Source organism: Opisthocomus hoazin, chromosome 2 (genome assembly GCF_030867145.1).
Source record: "Opisthocomus hoazin isolate bOpiHoa1 chromosome 2, bOpiHoa1.hap1, whole genome shotgun sequence".
Classification (NCBI taxonomy): domain Eukaryota; kingdom Metazoa; phylum Chordata; class Aves; order Opisthocomiformes; family Opisthocomidae; genus Opisthocomus; species Opisthocomus hoazin.
Window position 1 is genome coordinate 71240237 of NC_134415.1, and position 19002 is coordinate 71259238.

The 19002-nt window shown below is 41.4% G+C and overlaps 1 protein-coding gene across 8 annotated transcripts in view; it reads right to left on the minus strand.

The window, feature by feature from the left end:
* NCOA7 (nuclear receptor coactivator 7) overlaps nucleotides 1–19002 on the minus strand; it is a 99137-nt gene that overhangs the window by 67988 nt on the left and 12147 nt on the right. For 7 of the 8 annotated variants that reach the window (XM_075414112.1, XM_075414113.1, XM_075414106.1 and 4 more), the window contains one exon: nucleotides 6474–6607. In XM_075414112.1, the coding sequence (XP_075270227.1) occupies nucleotides 6474–6523 (50 nt within the window). In that variant the 5' untranslated portion in view covers nucleotides 6524–6607. Of the gene's footprint in view, nucleotides 1–6473; nucleotides 6608–15601; nucleotides 15621–19002 lie in introns of those variants that run through there. The other variant, XM_075414111.1, reaches the window with a different exon arrangement.

Consider the following 19002-nt stretch of genomic DNA (forward strand, 5'->3'; position numbering starts at 1 on the left):
GTTTACACCTATGATAAAAAGAAAACTTGCCTATTTTTTTACATGTATACAACAGCAAGTTTCTGAGCAATGAACAGCAAGTGTCTCTCCAGTACCTGAAGGACCTGACCAACTTCCCAAAACTCTATTCTAAAGTTCCTGGTGCTGCTGCCTGTGAAATTTTAGACGCTCTTTAATGTCTGAAAACTACGATGGTTACAAAGGACAGCCGAAATACTAACCTACACAGCAGCAGGCAGAAAGTCTGCTAAAAACATTGAAACCCCTCAATTTGAAGTAACTGGAACGCAAATCATGATACTGCACATTTCAGAAAATATTCTATGGCTTCTCAGCCCAATGTAGCAAATCAACTACCCTGCATATACACCCCTAAATAACAGAGCAAGTAATACCCACTGCACCCCACAAATCTGAAGCAGTGGTATCTTTGGTCTTTTATTAGCAAATAAAATGCCTCAGGCATACATGTTGTTGGTTGAAACAATACGAACAAAACGTAATACTGTTTTTTGTTACAATAACAGGATTATGAGGTAATGTTTATATGTCTGGAAGCAGAGCTAAGAAACTTCCATTATACAGATGAGCTGAAATGATGTATTATTTCCTAGAGCCATTTTAAAAAATTTAAGATCTCCAGGATCTTGGCTTGACTGTTCTTCACACCCAAGATAAACCTCCGCGATGGTTTGTTTTAAAAACAACTTGTGGAACCTTTTCCTTCTGAAAGCAGAAAATAAATTATGGGTGCTACAGGAAACCCAAATAAACATCAACATTTCAGCTCAGCAGAGCAAGAACAATTGCAAGCAGCCGACTGCTGGAGAAACAGTGATCTGAGGAGCACCCAAAATCTGAAGCCTGTTGTGTGGATATAATGAGTCTGGCCAACAAGAAAAGCACCTAACAGAAAAAAAAACTATAACAAGTCTCACGTATAGGAGATGGCCTCAAGAAAGTATGTTTGTGCATCTATTCCTTATTCGGATTTCCCTCCTCCCTAGCCACCACTGACATTGTCCCTTTCCACAGACTCCCTCTGTGCTCGCTGGATTTTTCTCATTTCATCATCTTCCTATGTCCATTAGCCATGGGAATGAAAAACATGAACTGCACAAATACTGAATATGGGAACAAAACAGAGCAAAGCCAGAAAAATTCCAAATGAGACACTTCTAAATCTGTAAGTTTGTAACATGCAAAAGACTGCCCAAAGGAGCGACCACAGTGTGTCAGACCAAGGGTCCGTGCAAGCCAACATCCTGCCTCCGGCAGCAGCCAAGGGTAAGGGCCAGGGAAAGACCACAAAAACATGACAAGTATATGTGACTCATTCTCCAGCCAAGCTTTCCAGACTGTAGCTGTTAACAGCTCAGCAGCTACGTATTAATGATTCCTACTGTCATGGGTTGTGAATCTTTAAACGGCAAGCTAAGGTTACAATGTAAACAACTAATGTGATTGGAATGCTGTATGCCATTTGTTGTATGGTTTGTTTCACTTATTTTTAGGTATTAAAAAATAATTAGGAGAAGAAAAAAAAGCCATAAATCATAGCATGGTAACAAGTAAATGATAAGTGTACTGAACACTCATATATAAAAATCTTGGTTTTAACATACAAATCTCAACCTGTATGAATATAAGTTTAGGTATCTAAGCCAAGAATCTTAATTAAATTAAATCAGGCTATGAATTCCTTTATTTCCCTTAAATATTCACATCATAAGGCAACATGAGGTGGACATCACGTTGCACAGCTGGCTTCAGCTTCTGACAAGAGTATTAGAGCTAAAGGGAGTCTCTGCCTACTCAGATGGAGCATGTCCCAGACATTTATGTAGTTTTTTCAAAAGAATGATGGTAACAACACCAATGTAAATTCAATAAACACAAAAGCACCTAAATTCCAGTGAGAGTATTTTCCCTAATACAAGCACTTCATCTTTGACTTCAGAAATCTGACTCTCAGTGGTGACAAAAAAGAAACTGAGAACCAAAATTTGTAATTTCCCTGGAAACTATTAAAAAATCATTACATGCAAGTATTAGATTTACAGTTCATCTCTATACAGCATTCTTCATATTCACCACAAGTTGGAGACATAACTATTAATACAATTAACATAAGTGTCTCAGTTGACTTGTTGAAAAGTAACATTTTTTTCAAATAAAGTACTACTTTGTTGTTCTCTGCTAACAAAGTAGTAGAGAGGTACTTGACATAGCTAGATCATATAAAGCACGGAAAATGCTGAGTAACTCAGTGAGGAAGGTTAAGAGACACAGAAAACTTGAAACTGAAGAAGCCTCTTTTGTCATTCTTTCAGAAAACTGCTCAAACTCTTCCATTACAATTTCTCATCTCCTAGGACTTCTTGTCCAAATATATCACGTATCACACAATCGCACATGCAAAGCAATTCCAGTTTCAAGCTGTACATTCAATGTTCCAGACTACTCAATTTACATCCAAGGCAATTCTTTCCACGTGACACATGCCACTCATTTTGGTAATTTCTTCTTAAACTAAGATAACATTTTAATAGCTATTCATTTCATGAGGTGAAATACCTCTGAACTTGACCCTACGAAATGGGATGGGGATACAGAGAGGTTCTCCATTTTGTAAGGAGAGAGGGAAGATAAAGGAAGGGCAGGCAGAGGGAAGCAGCAAGCTGTACCAGGGTTCAAGGGCACATAATCACAATAAAAAGCACCAAATGTCAGAGTAGACTCCGCAACCCAACACACACAGATGTGCCATTGTACATCTACATTACACTGTAACATTTATTTTTGGACTTGCTGGATACCAGGGCTGACTTCACAGCAAGAGGAGACAGAGTTCTTTGCAAGAGCTGGAGTAATATTGGTCCATTTGGGAGCTAATGACACAAAAGTCAACACAAGAGCCTCATAACAAGGTTTGAAGAATCAGGCCAGAAAATTTAACTACACAGAATAGTAGGAGTAGCAGTCTTAAATAAGGATCTATTGCATAAGAGAAATTTATGCTTGCATGTTACTCTCATACTCTTACTTCTTGCCTGTTAAACTCCCACGAGCTGTAACATCTTAGCTGCACAAGGAATCTAAACTGGTCTTCAGCAAGTTCTGTAGAGATTTCTATTTCGTTTGAAAAGTTACTTGTTTCATTTCTTGCCAACCAAGGCAAAAAATAAGCCCTTTACCACAAAACACAGTGAGCAAAGGAGCATTTGATAAGAAGCAAAAACAGACAGTGAGGGTTTTATTTCAATTTCACTTGCCATAGGAAGGGGAAGAGACCCAGGGAAACTGAGGCACTCGGACCACGGTGGGTAGTGGAAAGATAAAATGTCTGGGTGGTTCTCTTCTACACAGAAATTTTAAGTATTTTAAAGGATAAATGCTTAAACCAGCTTATTTACAACACTAAATTTGAGGGACAGAGGTGCAGACAGTTATTTCATGTTAATCTTGCTTCCTCTCTAGCAGTTCAGGAGCTGGTTTGTCAGCACGTAACTACCACCATGCCAACCACTTCAAATATTGTGGGGGTCTCAAGCTAACCTTTCCAATGATTGCTAGCATAACCGGCCAGACACTGAGTGCCACCCCTACCAAAAGCTGACCAGTAGGCGCCAAGATTACATCAGCCTGCAGGCCAAAAGCCACCGTCTGATGGGAAGTCAGACACTTTGGAGAGCTGGCAGGGCAGCACGGCTGCTGCTCATACCCACATGCTCCCTCGCTCTGCCAACAGAGAACCTGGGTTTCTGTTAGCAGGAGCTTAGGAGAAAGAGCTATCATCTCACAGTTCTCAGTTAATGCCTTTGTCCTTGTTAATATCACAATAACCTTTCCCCTCACATTAAAGAGTAAAGTTTTCTATCAAAATTTGTGTGCTTTCTATCAGAATTTGTGTATTTTCATTAATATAGTCCACAAGGTAGCTATAAAACCTTTCACTTCATCAGCTTTGAATGAAAACATACGTTTTCGCCTTTCTAACCAGGATATAAGCAGGATCCTTCTTCTCAGCCCTGGGTGGAGCAGACCCCTTTTCCCCACCTTCCTGGCATGGAGTACATTTTCCCCTCCTGCTGGCAAAAAGTTTAACCTGGCTACCATTCTCGTCCTTGGCAAGTAGCAGAGCCTTCTCCCATGAATATCTGATCATCAGCAAAAAAAACCCCAAGATTCAGATAAGGAGGGGGGAGTGTCCTTGACTCCTAAGAATGTTTACTATACAGAAATTCAGATTCTGTAAATACTATTATCGTGTCAGGCTCACAAAATGTAACAGTAGTAAGAGCTAAGGGGGGAAGAAATCCAGCAGTGGAAGTAGAAGGGTGCATGTTTTGGGGAATCAGCTGAGGTTGCCCTTGGCTTAACAAATAGAGTCCAAGCTGGCAGGAAAAGGAGGATGTTTGAAGCAGCACACAAAGATGAGGGCCAAAACTTATTCAGCTGGGGTGCTTAAATTTAAGGACAGAACAGGTGTCCACAAAACCACCAAAACTGACAGCAATATCAAAGCATGCACCTGATTAAATTATCTCAGTGTCCCAATATTGGGCACCTAAGCTGGGAACTTCTGTCTATATCGAGTCAAAAGCTAAATTTTAAAAAGTTTAAAAACAACCAGGTAGGGACATTGTTAAATTGCTTTTGTACTAAAGGCAGTATAAGCTGCCTATTATTTTCAGGTACTCGTATGACATTTACATGGGTCATCACGTAAAGCATTCAAACCACTCATCTGCAAGATGCTGAACACCTGTTCACTAGAGGAAGCATGCGAGACTTAACATGCTACATTAAAATCAAGGACATGTAAATTCAGTTCTGCTTCTGTCCCTGACTGGGCACACAGACAACGTACGTGAAGGTAAACTGGGCACACCACCATCTGACCTGCTTTAGCTTCTATTAAAACATGACTTGTGGGCCCACAAGAACATTCTTGTAGAAATCATACACAGGTTTGCTTAGAGCGGGAACTTCATTTAAGGGCCTGCAACCTACATAAGGAAAAAGCTGCAAGCCAGGAGGAAAAGAGACAGATGGCCTCCCCAAAGTTACACAGCAGGTAAGTGCCAGAACTAAGAGCTGATTTCAGGTCTTTTTGACCCTTGCCTAACGTCCGGTCCCCATACAAGACACATTGCCCCCTAAAATTTATAAAAGAGAATAGCCACAGATGACCCAGGAAAGCTGTAAAACAGATTAAATAACATGTCAAGGACTTTGCCAGAAGCCTCTTGTGGCATTCCATTTTGTTCAGCAGACAGCATTTAGAAAGGACTCAAAACATTCTCTTCAATACTAAAGCATCTTACTCCAACACCTCTCTCAAAGCCTGAGTCTTCCTTAACAAGAAATTACTTGTTTCTTAGTAAAATCTCTTTAGCTACTTCTGCTTTATCCTACTTGATACTTCCTCTGCTATAGGTGCCACTGTTTATTTACCCATCTCAAAATCCAAAACAGCAACATTTCTTTCTGTCAACATCAGCATAACTGCATCTCTCCAGATGGAAAGCAAGTTACCTGGCATTAACAGATGTCCTTCACCACAAAACTTCCTCAGGGCTTTAGCCACCACTACATACCACCTGAACAGCAATAAAGAAGTGCTGCAACTTCTCCCCATGCTACTGCTTCTAAGTGGTGTGACAGGAATGTCTCTAGCTGTCTGCAATGCACTAAGGCTAGTGTGTTGGTGCAGTTTCAATAACAGCTACTTAGAAGAGCAGAGAGAGTATACGCTTTTCCTCTTTAATGGTGCAGAAAGTATCTTTGAGTCAAAGATTGTTTTTATACTGATTTCCTTCCCCTCCTACCCGCCAAGAGTAAGCAAGCTTTGGTTCTTCTTGTACATCAGAACTCGGAGATGATTACAGACTGGCTAAATTAACAAAGACAAGCTCTTAGGAAATCAACGTCACTTTTTTCTTAAAAGTTAGCAACAATGAATTCCAAATTATAAAAGTGATTAACTGAAAAAATATTGCTTGTATTTACAAAGACGATACAGTCTAGGCCGCTTAATCTGTCAGCATATAACTACCTTTTCTTAGCTGATCTTACCTTATGAGATAATACTATTTAGTCTGTGCTTTATTTGAAATCAGATAAACTTTACATTTAGACACATTTATGTTTCAGATGTGCTTGTTTTTGTAAACACTCTTCAGAAACTGGATGCTGGAAGCTCAAATGCAGCGCAATTTGCAATTGAGTACCCAGGAACAGTTTTGTGTTACAAATACCAATTATAACTCAAGTCTATCTCCATTACCCAAAAGGAAAAAACTATGACTCCAACATTACGGACACAGCAAGGAAAGCACTTTTGGGATACATAATGCAGCATGGGTTTCATTTTCACACATGCTTGAAAAATCATAAAGCCTTGTAAAAAAGGCAAAATGAGGAATTTCATATTTTAATCAACATTGTAATAAACCCTGTAACCTTACCGAGCAAAATAGCCTTGTCTTCGTTCCTTCTTCTCTTCCTTGGTCTCCATTATGTACAGTCAAGTGGGCAAGGTGAGCAGCCAAGTGTGATGCTCTTTTTCGCCCCTCAGAACCTCATATCCAGGCAGACTCCCCTGTATATAACATTTAAAAACAGGAAGTTCATAAATCAACATGTCAACAACACCTACAAAAAACAACAGGGTTGTGGAAACGCAATTGACTCAGTGAACAAATCAAAGTAAAACATTAACCAGTCAATGCTTGCCATGTGATATCTATTTAGTACACAACGAGACAAAAAACAATAAACGCACTCAAGGCTCCTTCTCCAGCAAAGGAAGGAGATACTGCAAACTAGTAAACCAAAGAGCAACAGCAAGTTTTCAAACCCTGGAAGGATTAAAATATTTTGCAAGTTGTTAAATAGTTTATACCAAAACATCTTCCTGGTTTCATGTGTTTTATAGACAGGAAGATCAACAGCAGCTTTGGAAATATCCAGTACAAGCAGTATGACCAGAAAGACACATAACGCTCACTTTATAAAAATTCTGTAAGACAGTGAGAAATAAGGAAGTTTTAGAACAATGTAAAGAATAAAAGAGCCACCTACGTTCTTTACACAGGTTTGACTGCTGTGCACAATACACAAGTTCAAACAAGTACATAGGGAGAAACATGATGGACTTCCTACTCTCCAGATGAAGTGCAGTCACCTTGAGATAGACAGGACTAGGGAAGGTTTTCTGAGAAGTTTAAACAAACCCCAACCAACCAAATAAAAACCACCACAGGAGACCAGTAACGCTGGCTTTTGACATGGAAAATCACCACCTCTTTGCAGAATGTACTGAGGCAGTTGGAAACCAGGAGTTGCGAACTTCACAACTGCTTGGTAATTACTGCAATTAATGATACGCCACATCAATTGCTGTCCAAGATTCCTGCCAAGATGTTTTATCCTTTTCCCCTCTCCAACACACATTCAACCCACCCTGATGGTTTGTGCACTTGCACAAAATAAGTTAACCTCTTAAGAGTTCTTTATCAGTATTCCAGATTAAAGTTCAAACCAGAAGTTAGTACTAAACATTTCAGTCTAATGCACTATATAACAAAGAAATATAAGCCACATAAATTATGATTCGTAGCAAAAGAAAAATTCCTCTGGGACCTAATCAGTTCCCATTATTTTCCCCTGCATTAGAAGATCACAAGCTACAAACTGCCAGATGTCAACAAAAGAGATAATGTAGCAAAAATAGACTAATCTACTTGAAAAGCCCAAGAACATACCATGCTAGATTCCATCAGAAATACTTGCCATAATTTACTCTCCATATTTATGGAGCATTAGTTCACAGCAATTAAAGTCCATTGCTTCAAAATGCACTTGTTCTTACTCATTAATTTTGAATACATCTAGTGCATCAAAAAGAATCTAGCCTCTCTGATCTTCATGCATCAGGTAGAGTCTTACAGTAATGGTCATTCTTTAAACGGCAAATTTGCCTTTGACATCTTTGGCTTTACAAAGAGAATACTATTTTATCTCTGCAAGTTAATGCACTCACAGTCTTCAGCCAGACACAGAAACCTATATGACAGTAGTGTAAGAACAGCATCAAAACAAATTGTCCAGATGTCCAGTCTGTATGAAGATACCACATACTTCCTGAGAATTTCGATGCATCCTTATCTTCCCTGCTGGGGCAGGTCCTTAGATCTTCAGAGGATCAAAAACGGTGGCTTTGTTGGCACTGCATTTAGAGTTACAGTAAGTCTTTCAAAGCATACAACTACAACCTCTATAGCAAACTACAAAGAGCTCGGAGAAAGAGGAACCACTCTTTCCCCTGTACCTGCCTCGCCTTCACTACACTCTGCGGCGTGCAAGGGCACTGACCGGCCACAGTTGAGCCTCTCGTTGGCATTGAGAACTATCAGATAACCACGGGACACCACGGTAATATTAAACCCACAACCACAAGGACAGTGGGACCCACGGTAACGAAAAGAGGGAAGTGGGGAGAGCCCCTCGGACCTCACTGAAACGTGATGAGCTGGGACAAACGCAGGAAGTGAGAGCTGTCCGCAGGCCCTCACACAATGCAAGAGTCAGCAGCACGCTCCTTCCACTCCTCCTTTTCCTCTCCCACGATCTACTGACCCACGCAGGGGAACACCAGCCCTGCTCCACTGCCCCGGGGCCAGGAGGAGAAGGCCCTGCCTGCCCAAAGCCCGGCCTTGCCCTGGCTGGTGAGCCACCCCTGCTCCGGCAAAGAGGGGCATGACGAGAGGGGCAGCAGGGCTTACGCCTCAACTGAACCACAGGTGCTGCAGAGATGCCGGCACCAAACCAGCACGGCACTGCACAGCTCGCCACGGGTCAGGTTTGCTGCTTGCTGTCATTAACACCAAACAAAGCTAGCAAAGAAAACGCAGGTATGGAGCCACATCAGCTAAATGCAACTTCAAGTCCTTTCGCATGGGGGGGGGGGGGGGGGGGGGGGCATAAATCAAGAATTTCATAAGACAACCCTCAAAAAAACCTAAAAGCCAAGCCAACCAAATAAAAAAAAAAAAAACACAAAAGAAAATTATACTCGGAACATATGGGAGCTCAGAAGATTGGAATGGTATCCATAGATCAGAAGTAACATAAAGGCATTCAGGTGAAAATGGTTTATTTTCTTTTGGAAATAAGAATACACAGGGATCTCGTATCCAGTCACATTTTTTATTGTGAGAATTTTTACAATGAAATAATTTAACATCAGGTTCCACTCTTTTGACTTAAAACAACGGTGGTGTTCTAGGAAGGCATATTTAAGGCTGAAGATTGTATTTTGAATATGTTTTTTTCCAGCAGTACTAGGAAAAGCAAAATGATTCGGAGTGAATACTTCATAACCTCTGAGTTGAGTACATGAAAAATTCCCAACAACAGCAGCAGTTGGCTTTAAGGGGGGGGGGGGGGGGGGGGAGGGGAAGCCTGAAAGCTAGGAGGATCACAGTGTGACCTGCAGTAATTGCTACTGAAAGCTACTGTTTCTGAAATGTCCTTTTCAATTTTTAGTTCTTCAAGCAGTAACAGTACAAAAGCCACGCTTACTTTGTAGCTTGTCACCTACGTTTTAAAGTTACATCAAAAAAAGCAAACCTACTCTATACCACCCCCCACTGTCCTTTCCTATATCCCAAGAAAGAAATCCCAGGTATTCTTTATTAATATTAACTGCTTAAAATGTTATTAAGGATGCATGATTAAAATTAATCTTGGTTTCCTAGTAGCTCCTTTCTGGTAGAGACAAAGACTGAATTGGGCAGACTATTAAAAATGTACATATTTGGGAGTTATTTATACGCTAGGAGACAGACATCTCATGACTACAGTCCAAGCTCAAATGATGACAAAGTTGATTTTATAGAAATTTCAGGCTCAATTTAACCCTTTGTACACTGAAACCAACATAGACAGTGAAAAGCTTATATTACATGTCTACAACAAAGCTAATTCTTTTATTAGATAATTTCAGGAGGAAAGATATTCCTGAAGGACAAACAATGCATTTAAGTAACGATCCTGTTAACAATTTTCCATTCTCCAAATTCAGCCACTGTCAGGTAACACCTCACCTGATAATTATATGAAGAACAAAACACTTAAAAATGCACTGTACTTTTTGCTGTTAGTCCTATTGCTCTGGATTTTCTTATTTATATTAGCATGTTTTTGGATACTTGCTTTGTCTGTTTAGGCTTGCTACCAGGGAGCTATGGGGGATGCCACTGGGAGTTTGTAATGCAGGTGGGAATGCTCCAGCAAGGAACCACCCGCAAGGAACCACAGATTGCACTCCTGGCTGTGGGTACCCACACCACTGCAACTGCCACCACCCTCCCAAGACGTCCACAAATTCTGCTTCCAGCTCCCACTGCCCGCTCTGCCACCTGGCACTGCAGGACAGCAGCCCCCCAGCACCGTACATTCAAAGCAACAGAAGAGGAAGATGCTTTAAGTGTGAGGATAAACAAAGGGGAAGGTACAGTACATATGTGAATACAGCATCCTAAACTGTCCAAAAGACTTTGATAAACATTTATAATTTTTTAAAATTATTTTTCCTCTTTCCTCCCTCCCTTCTCAGGAATGAATAATAATACACCTTGCTACTTGCAGTTTAAATACTCTGCATTTTCATGAGGCAACAAAGGACCTGCCTGCTGTGCTCAAGGGTAAGCACCCAGAAATCCTGTTTGCTGGCTCTACAGCATCAACGATCAATCCTCCAGTTGTGAGCATTACTTTCCAAAACCATGCACATGAACAACAGCACATCCAACAGCACTAGCAATGAAGAAGCCAATGAAGTGTCTGATTATTTTTAGAACATTCAATGGACTTGATAGCTTGTATCTGGTCATCTGTGCCCACTGCAAGTGCTGGGAAGACATAGAGATTAAAAAAAAACCAAGTTAAAAGATGGTGCAATTCTCTCTATATATTTTCACAATCCTGTAGAGTCAATAACTCTCAACCAACGAGACTGGAAAATGCTGTAAATCCCTACTTTGCAAATGGGGAACTGAACTGCAAGAAGTACCTCCACACACTCAAATGAGAGTGGAAAAGCAACATGTACAAGTATCCTCCCACCAGCTTTAATCCAATCAGCCCAAATAAACAGCAGCAATGAGAACAAGGAAGGAGACTAGTTTGACAAGGAGCCACTTATTATTTTCTGCGCAAAATTTAAACTGACAAACTTTGGAAACCCATAGCACAGTCTCGCCTTTCTTTGGCTCTGCAGGCATATGCACGGAAATTAAAGCGCAGATCCGCAAAAGGAAATAAAAAAGCCTAACTCCTCTGAGGATCCAGGTTTAAAGGGCGCTCTCAGCTCCTTCAGGAAATACGTAAAACAGCAATGAACTGCATTTAGGGAAACCAAGTCAAGGGCAGTATCCTGCACCTTAACTGAGGTCCCACAAGGCGAGCAATAGTGGCAGCAATCATACTGTGAAAAGCAAGCAGGGGAGGTGAGAGGCCCAAGCACAGCCATTCCACCATTAGGAAGATGGAGCAGAGTAAGGCAGAAGAGTCCCAGCAAGACAGCCAAGTGGACACGGTCACACCAAGGACGCGACAGAGAGACCCCGCTGTGCTGTGGGAGCAGGATGCTGCCCAGACACACCACGCAGCTTGCACCTGCTCTCTAGTGCTGCGTCCCACACAACATCAGTTTCTTTATTTTTGCTTCTCTATTTTACCTCTGCCCCTGAGACTACAGGCAAACACCGCACGCATCTACTCATGCCACGGCACGCTTCCTTACCATCATCTGCTGCAATATAAACATTCAAACACCGCCACGGGTCATTTTTGGACAGGAAGCATTACTAACAACGCTGCTTAGATCTGCAACTCTGCAGCAGAGTGTCTTCTCACAACTAACAAGTCTTCTAGGTACATCTGCCAATTCTGACCCCTAGAAAAGGGCATCATGAGAGATGACAAGGTTACACAAAAAAGTCAGTATTAAGACCAACAAAAAAGATAGATAGGGATGTGGTACTTCAAGACCAATATTAAACATGTCTATCAAGCTGGCAGAATAAGAAACTGTAGAAGAAATCACAGAGAGGGGAAGTATTTTCAGTGTACTAGTTCTGAAACTGAACCCTTGGGGTTGCTACCTGCGCCTCTGGCGAGCCCAAAGCAGTTTCCAGGGCACTGTGCAGATGCAAACAGATACAAACACACACCAACAAGGGTGTAGCACAGGGTCACACACAACACCTTCAAGCACAAGGCAACAGAAAGAGGTTAACATGGAAGAGAAGACGCACTATAATTTGCTACTGGGTCATACAAATGGGTATAATTAAGCTTCACAAGCCAAAGCACTAGTATCAACTCTAGCATTCACTTCAACAGACTTCCCACTTTCAGAAACAGGAACATGAGAGCACACTGGCACCTCATGAGAAATGCTAAACTTTGCAGTATTTCATTAATGCCTCACTGACTGGACTAACCAGGTTGAGCTTTATTGCTTTCGTATTCTGCTACTGTGTTTCACTCGGTGTAACAGTAAAGATAAAAGTTTCAGAAGAAACACTACAGCATCTCAAGACAAAAGGTAACAGAAATGCAGAGGCAGCAAAGAGAAGAATAAGCCACAACTTCCTTTATCTTTTCTTCAGGCAGAATGACCTAGCTAAAAGTGAGACTGGAAGCTTTCAGGAAAGCACCAGCATAAGCCAATAAAACACAGCACAGACTAATCACGTTAAGTGAGATTTAGTAGAATGGACAACAAATAGTTTATTCTAAAGCTATCTTAAGATAAATATGGAATTATTAATACAACTATATAGTTACATTATAATTACCACGTAAAGTGTAATGTTATTTCTAAAACATTAATAAGCTCTATAAAGAAGTTCCAGTCTATTATACACAACTGACGGGTGCTAACTAACCTAGGAGAGCTTCTCCACCGCACTGACGTTGAGGCTGACGACTCAACCCTTGCTTAGGTGAAGAACCCTTAGTTATGCACACAACTCTACTGACCTTTAAAGTATTATGCCTGTCATGTTTCTTGTAACACTCTTAAAATTCCCAGATTATTAAAATGCCAAAATTAAGAGACTGAAAATAAATTAGTGTGGAGAAGTGATTTCTGGACTTCTTGTTCAGATTAAACACAGAATAGTACCAAAAATTCTCTATCTTCAAATGGAGAGAGAGATTCCATATAGCTACTGCACCCTGTGGACCCTTTAAGGACAGTGAAGACAAGATCTGGAGATAAAACAGGCAAAGGAAACAAACACCCTTGCTCTTGAGGAACTGGCTGCAATGTGTAGGAGGTTATTATCCCCACTACAGAGGTTTAGTAAGCTAACAGTCCAAGCATTTTCATTCTCCACTAATGCAACAGGAACAGGCTAAGCCTAGATCACCTTCAACTCAACTGGATCTGCAGCAGCCTGTCCACACAAAGCAAGTTCAAATAAAATAAACAATGTTACAGAAACATTTCTGATTCAGAAACAGAACAACAATAACAAAATTTGATTCAGCTCCAGTGGACTCCCGTGCCAAATTATTTCTTGCTTGGGAGGAGACTTTTACCCACTAACTTTGGCTGTCATGTTTCACACAGAGTAAGCAGAAGCAAGAGAGCTAACAGAAATTCCACATCACCAATGACGGTTGTCATGAGATAAAAAAATCCAGATTTAATCTTCCTTCACTGGCAGCCAAACATCACCAGATGCATTTTCCATACAGAACAATGTATTTTACTGTGTTTTACTCAGCTGCAGTTGCTAGACAGAAACCAGCTACAAAACACAGCATAAACTATTAACAGGTAGAGTGCGATGCCATACCAAATGTAGAAGTGTAGTGGTGTTTGAAATCGGGCCACTGGGGAGGATTTTCAAGCCGAGAACATTGCTGGAGAAGTTTTAAAAGGAGTAACACCTTCATTTTCTTGTAGTCCCTGTTTTAACTCACCATAGTACAAATAAGCATCAAGCCCAAGCCTCCTGAACCCTGCAGCCTTTCAAGCTCCCATTGTACAGGTATACGCAGTATGCAGAGTCTAAATGCCAAATCCGGCATCTTTATGGACTGTTGACAAAAACACTGGTCTCTTCCTACCGAATACTGTAACAAAAGATGCAAGGCAGCAGAAAAAATTAGTATTTGGATAAACAGAATGAATTCTGTAGCCACTGAAATAAAGAAAACCTCATCCATGTAAACAACAGAAACACCCAAGAATTTGCAGGGTGCTGGTTCCAGTTAATTGAGATTACAGTACATTTTAGCTACTTTTGCTTAACAAGCTAAGCTTTTCAAACATTCCTCGTCAACAGCATTGCTTTCATTCTATAGATGAGAGATTGAGACCCAGCAGGACCTTGTGGTCATTCTGTAAAGTTACTACAAAACCACAGATCTTGTAACTGCAAGGCAAACGGCTTACCCTTCATGCCTTTCTTTCCTGGGACACCTGCTGAACGAAGTCAAGTCTGTGCTTATGCCACATACTAAGGCATTTCTATCACCATTTATGTTGCATTTCTAGTCAGATCACAAACTGATGTACGGCATCGTAGTTCCACTCCCACCGAACAAGAGGCAGATGCACCTCACCGTATCCAGAGAGGACAAGACAGATGCCACTGTTCTCTTACCTCCTGGAGCACACAGGCACACGCACAAAGAGCTTTACATATGTGCTTAGCAGCATTGAACTAAAACGCCAAGTACTTGGCAGTTTTCTAAAAACTAAAAATTGATGAACATTAAACACATCAACTAGCATTTAGACAATCCCCTTTAGGACTACCTTGCTGATTTGGCAGTTGACATTAGCATGTTCCTTGGTCGCAACAACTGCTAGCTTCACGATCTGTTTAGAAACATTTCAAAGAAAGCCTCCGCATCTGTTTTGACAAAGTCAAAACATATGCATGCAGATAACCGCATCACTCCCAAAGCCAATCAGTTACAGGTTCTCTATCAGGTTTTTAAGGGGCATGACCAAGTCCTCCTTACATTCCCCTCTCTGAACCAAGCAAGGGGACAGAAGCAGAGAAGAGAAAGTCACTCCATCCTCACCACTCCTACACAGCAGTGTGTTACAAGAGCAAGTCACGGACAGAACAGAATGGGCTGACTGCCTGGTGCCGCCTCCATGCCAGGTGAGCAACTCAGAGAACCGTCCTATGTCCCACACACAGAGTGCTGTTAAGGGTCACTGGATCCACAGTGCCACATATCCCAGGCCTGGCCACCCATCAGAGCTGCTTCCATGAATCAGCTTACACAGGGCTTGAACGGGATGCGTGCTGGTGAAGAGCAGCACCACCGCAGACAGATGCACAGCAAACACCCTTGGGTGATCCAGGGCACCGTGGCCAGCCGAAGCACCAAGCCAGGGAAACCGGGCTTCCGCTTGCCTCCCTCAGGCTGTTAAAATACATCCCTGCAGCAAGCAGCTGCCAGTTTGAGATGTTACTGCCCTTCACCTTCCTCCCTTTCACCTACTTCAGCTGTTTGCCACCACTCCCCCACCCAAAATTACCACATGAGTTACCTGTGGCAGAGTCAGCAGACGCAGCTCCGTGCCTGTCGTTCAGCGTACGGCCCGCCACACCAGCTCACACCCACGGCCAGCAGCCCTCGCCGTACTGCAAGCAGACCCGCTCTTCTGCCACCCAGGGTGGACCAGCAGCAGAAAGCCTGCGCAGATAATCACTGACCCAGCTCCTCAAGCAGCCACGTCATCTGGTGGGCCTCGGCAAGCCCACGCTTTGAGGGAGGAGTGCTGCCGAGACCCACAGCCGGCATGCATGAGACGTGAAACAGACTACGGAAGACAAATGCGTGTTCTCAGCTTCATGGCAAACTCGCTCTCTCGCTTCTCAGCTCTCTCCTCACCAAGCCGACAACGGCATTTGTACCAACGGCAAATAAAGCAGAGGTAGAGCAGAAAGAGACAGGTGTCTGAAGAATCACTTAAACCACAAAGATCCTGCTTGATGCTTGGCACAAATACCTGTACCGCAAATCACAGATATCATAAATCACCTTCTATTTACAATTAGTTCAGGTCCAAAAATACTTAAGCATAAAGGTGGCTTTATGTTTGTAAATATTCGCATTGTACTCAATAAGACTTGGTTAACACGTTCTTAATGCTTTACAGAGTAAGGCCAAGAAATGAGAAAGAGTTAAAATATGAATAATCTCATCAATCTAACAGGAAGTATCAGAATTGGTCACTTTTTTTTAGGTCCAGTGCACTTCCAACAACATTCACAATCATGCTGTGGAAATTGTTGGAAACTTTTCTTTACATGGCACCCATCATCTTCAAGTTTTTTGAAACAGACCCTCCAATTAACAGCCCACTGACACTACCCCATGAAAGATTAACATTTAAATACCTCCTCATTTCAAAAACTCAAGACACAAGAGCTACTTAAAGAGAAAATTTTAATTTTTAAATTCCAGCTCAACATCCCTCTTTTCAACTGACCCTGACCCACACAAATCCCAGGCCATGGCTTTTTCTCTGTCACCTACCTCCCAAATGAGAAGCAAAGGAGCTGAAGACTGGGGGGAGAAAGGAGTCTCGCAATAACGCAATGCAAATGTTTTCCTATCCGAAACACAGTTAACAGAAGCAAAATGCCAGGTCTCCATGGCAACCTTACCGTACAGCGTATGCAATATGACACAGTTAAGTAACACATTGAACAGTTTAATTGTAACAGAAAGTCCTGGGCACTTGTAATGTACAAAACTAACACTGGAATCCTTCACTGTTTATTTTTCAATTCCTTAGCTTGAAACATTTATTGCCTTACAGTCTGTTGAGTGAGACATTGTATTACACACACAGCACACACAGCTTCACAGGTGCTCAGATGTGGGCAGGGTTAGGTGCATTAAAATTGCAATGATCGATGATGGTAAATCCTATCCTCTATCCACTGCATATTCTGAAGCCCGTTTTAAAGCAGCAATGTTTCTAATTATTTCCTTCCTCCTTGCAAAATTCCTTTAGGTATTGTGTAACTGAAAATGATTTAGTTGTCTTGCTCTTCGGAAACATCCTTAAAACCTTTATTCTCCTACGATTTTCCCTTCCTCTATCTCCGGATTCCTGTACAGCACCACACACAGTTTCTGGCCTTATACCGAGAGTCACCTTGCACTATTCACAAAGCAAAAACTCCCCTCTCGGACTGAATTCCCCTTGCTATCTAACACAACACAGTTACATTTACCTACCTAGACAGCCTCTCTGAATAGCTGCTTGCTTCTCTCCAGAAAAAGAAAAGTAAGTTTTCTCTACTTATCTGTGTTCTAACCATTTGTACACAGCTAAGTGTCTGCTCAAAAATATTCAGGTAAATAAAGTTAGCAACCTACTTCTACGATTCCAGAAAAGACAGAACAACAGAATGGTTCATACAAAACAGCTATATGTTATCCTTTTTTCAGCATATCTAATTTGGACTTTATTTGCTTTACTCTGGATGTGTTCAGTCAGTGAGATGGTTCAGAGCTTAGTCAACCAAAAAGAACCCAACAAAAAGTTAAAAATACACTTGAATTATGCTTGAGTACTGTTGCATAAAAATCAGAGGTGTAGAAATTTTCTGATAAAACAACAGCAGTATATATTTACTTTCTGATTACTCAAGTGTTTAAACATTATTATTGAACCAAGATGCTCTTGTTGAACAACACAGGCCGATTTTGAAACTAAAATTCAAACATCTTACACTGAAAGTATCACAGTAACTCAGCATTTCTGAAGCTAGACATTTCTTTTTGCTGGGGGAAACAAACAAACAAACAAACTTCACAAAAATTGGCCTGATTTTACAAATAGCTTCAATTCCTCCAGCGCTGGATTTTCATGGAAGCCATCTCAGCCACATCACCAGGTACCGCCACGTCACCAAGTTGTCTACTCACGTACCAAGTGCATTCTGAGGGACGACTCACTCACACAAGTTACGCTTGTGATACCTAAGCACACCTTGGCAGAACTGGGGCCCAAAGATGAAAGCTGCTAACGTGCCATTCACCACAAGTTATGCCTGACGCAGCCGGTAACGGTGAGTGCTTCAGATTGCCCAGCACGTTTCAAACACAACCTGGTCTTCACTTGTTACAGCTACAAAGTACTTGCTTGCCCTTGAAGTCAGCCAAAACAGTTAATGAGGGTTGGGCTGGTTGGGTTTTTTTTCGGTCCATGTTAAAGCCTCTTTTTTTGAGGGGCTGTAGTGCTTCCAGTTTTGGTGTTAAAACTTAAAATTCGCCAGAAAGCAATTCAGACCTTTTCACAGTTGCTCTGAAAATCTGTCCAAACTGGGTAAGACCTATACCTTTAAAAAAAATAGGAAAAGCAGCTGACACCTACCTCATCTGGGTGCATTAGTGATTTGTAGTTAAAAAGGAGTGACGCATTACATGCGGGAAGTGTATTACCCCAGAGCTAGATTCATGTTCTTATCAATAACTACTACAAGACCTAGGACTAAAATGCACACTTCCGATCTCGAACATACAGCTGGGCTAACCTAATGAATAGGAAATACCTGGCACCAGGTTCCACAGGTCAAAATTGCTTTTCTGAGCTATCTGCTTGCTAGACTCGGTGAAGTAAAAAAACAAAACAAAACAAAACACAACAAACAACCCACAAAAGTGAAAAGAAGCAGGAAGAAAGATAATTTTTAAGGCCAGATAAAGTAAATTCCGATTTATAACATGGTATGCTGTCATCCTAGAGTCTTTCAGTGAGAAAATAATCATCCACAGCTCTTTCATCACAGAATTCACAACAAACAGTATGCAGGATGAAGAAGAAAACAAAACACAGTACCAAGGAAAACTTATATTTTAAATGCAACACAATCCTGACTACAAAGCAGTCAAGAGTTGAAAACTGTACTCAGTGCTGAAGGTGAAGTCCTG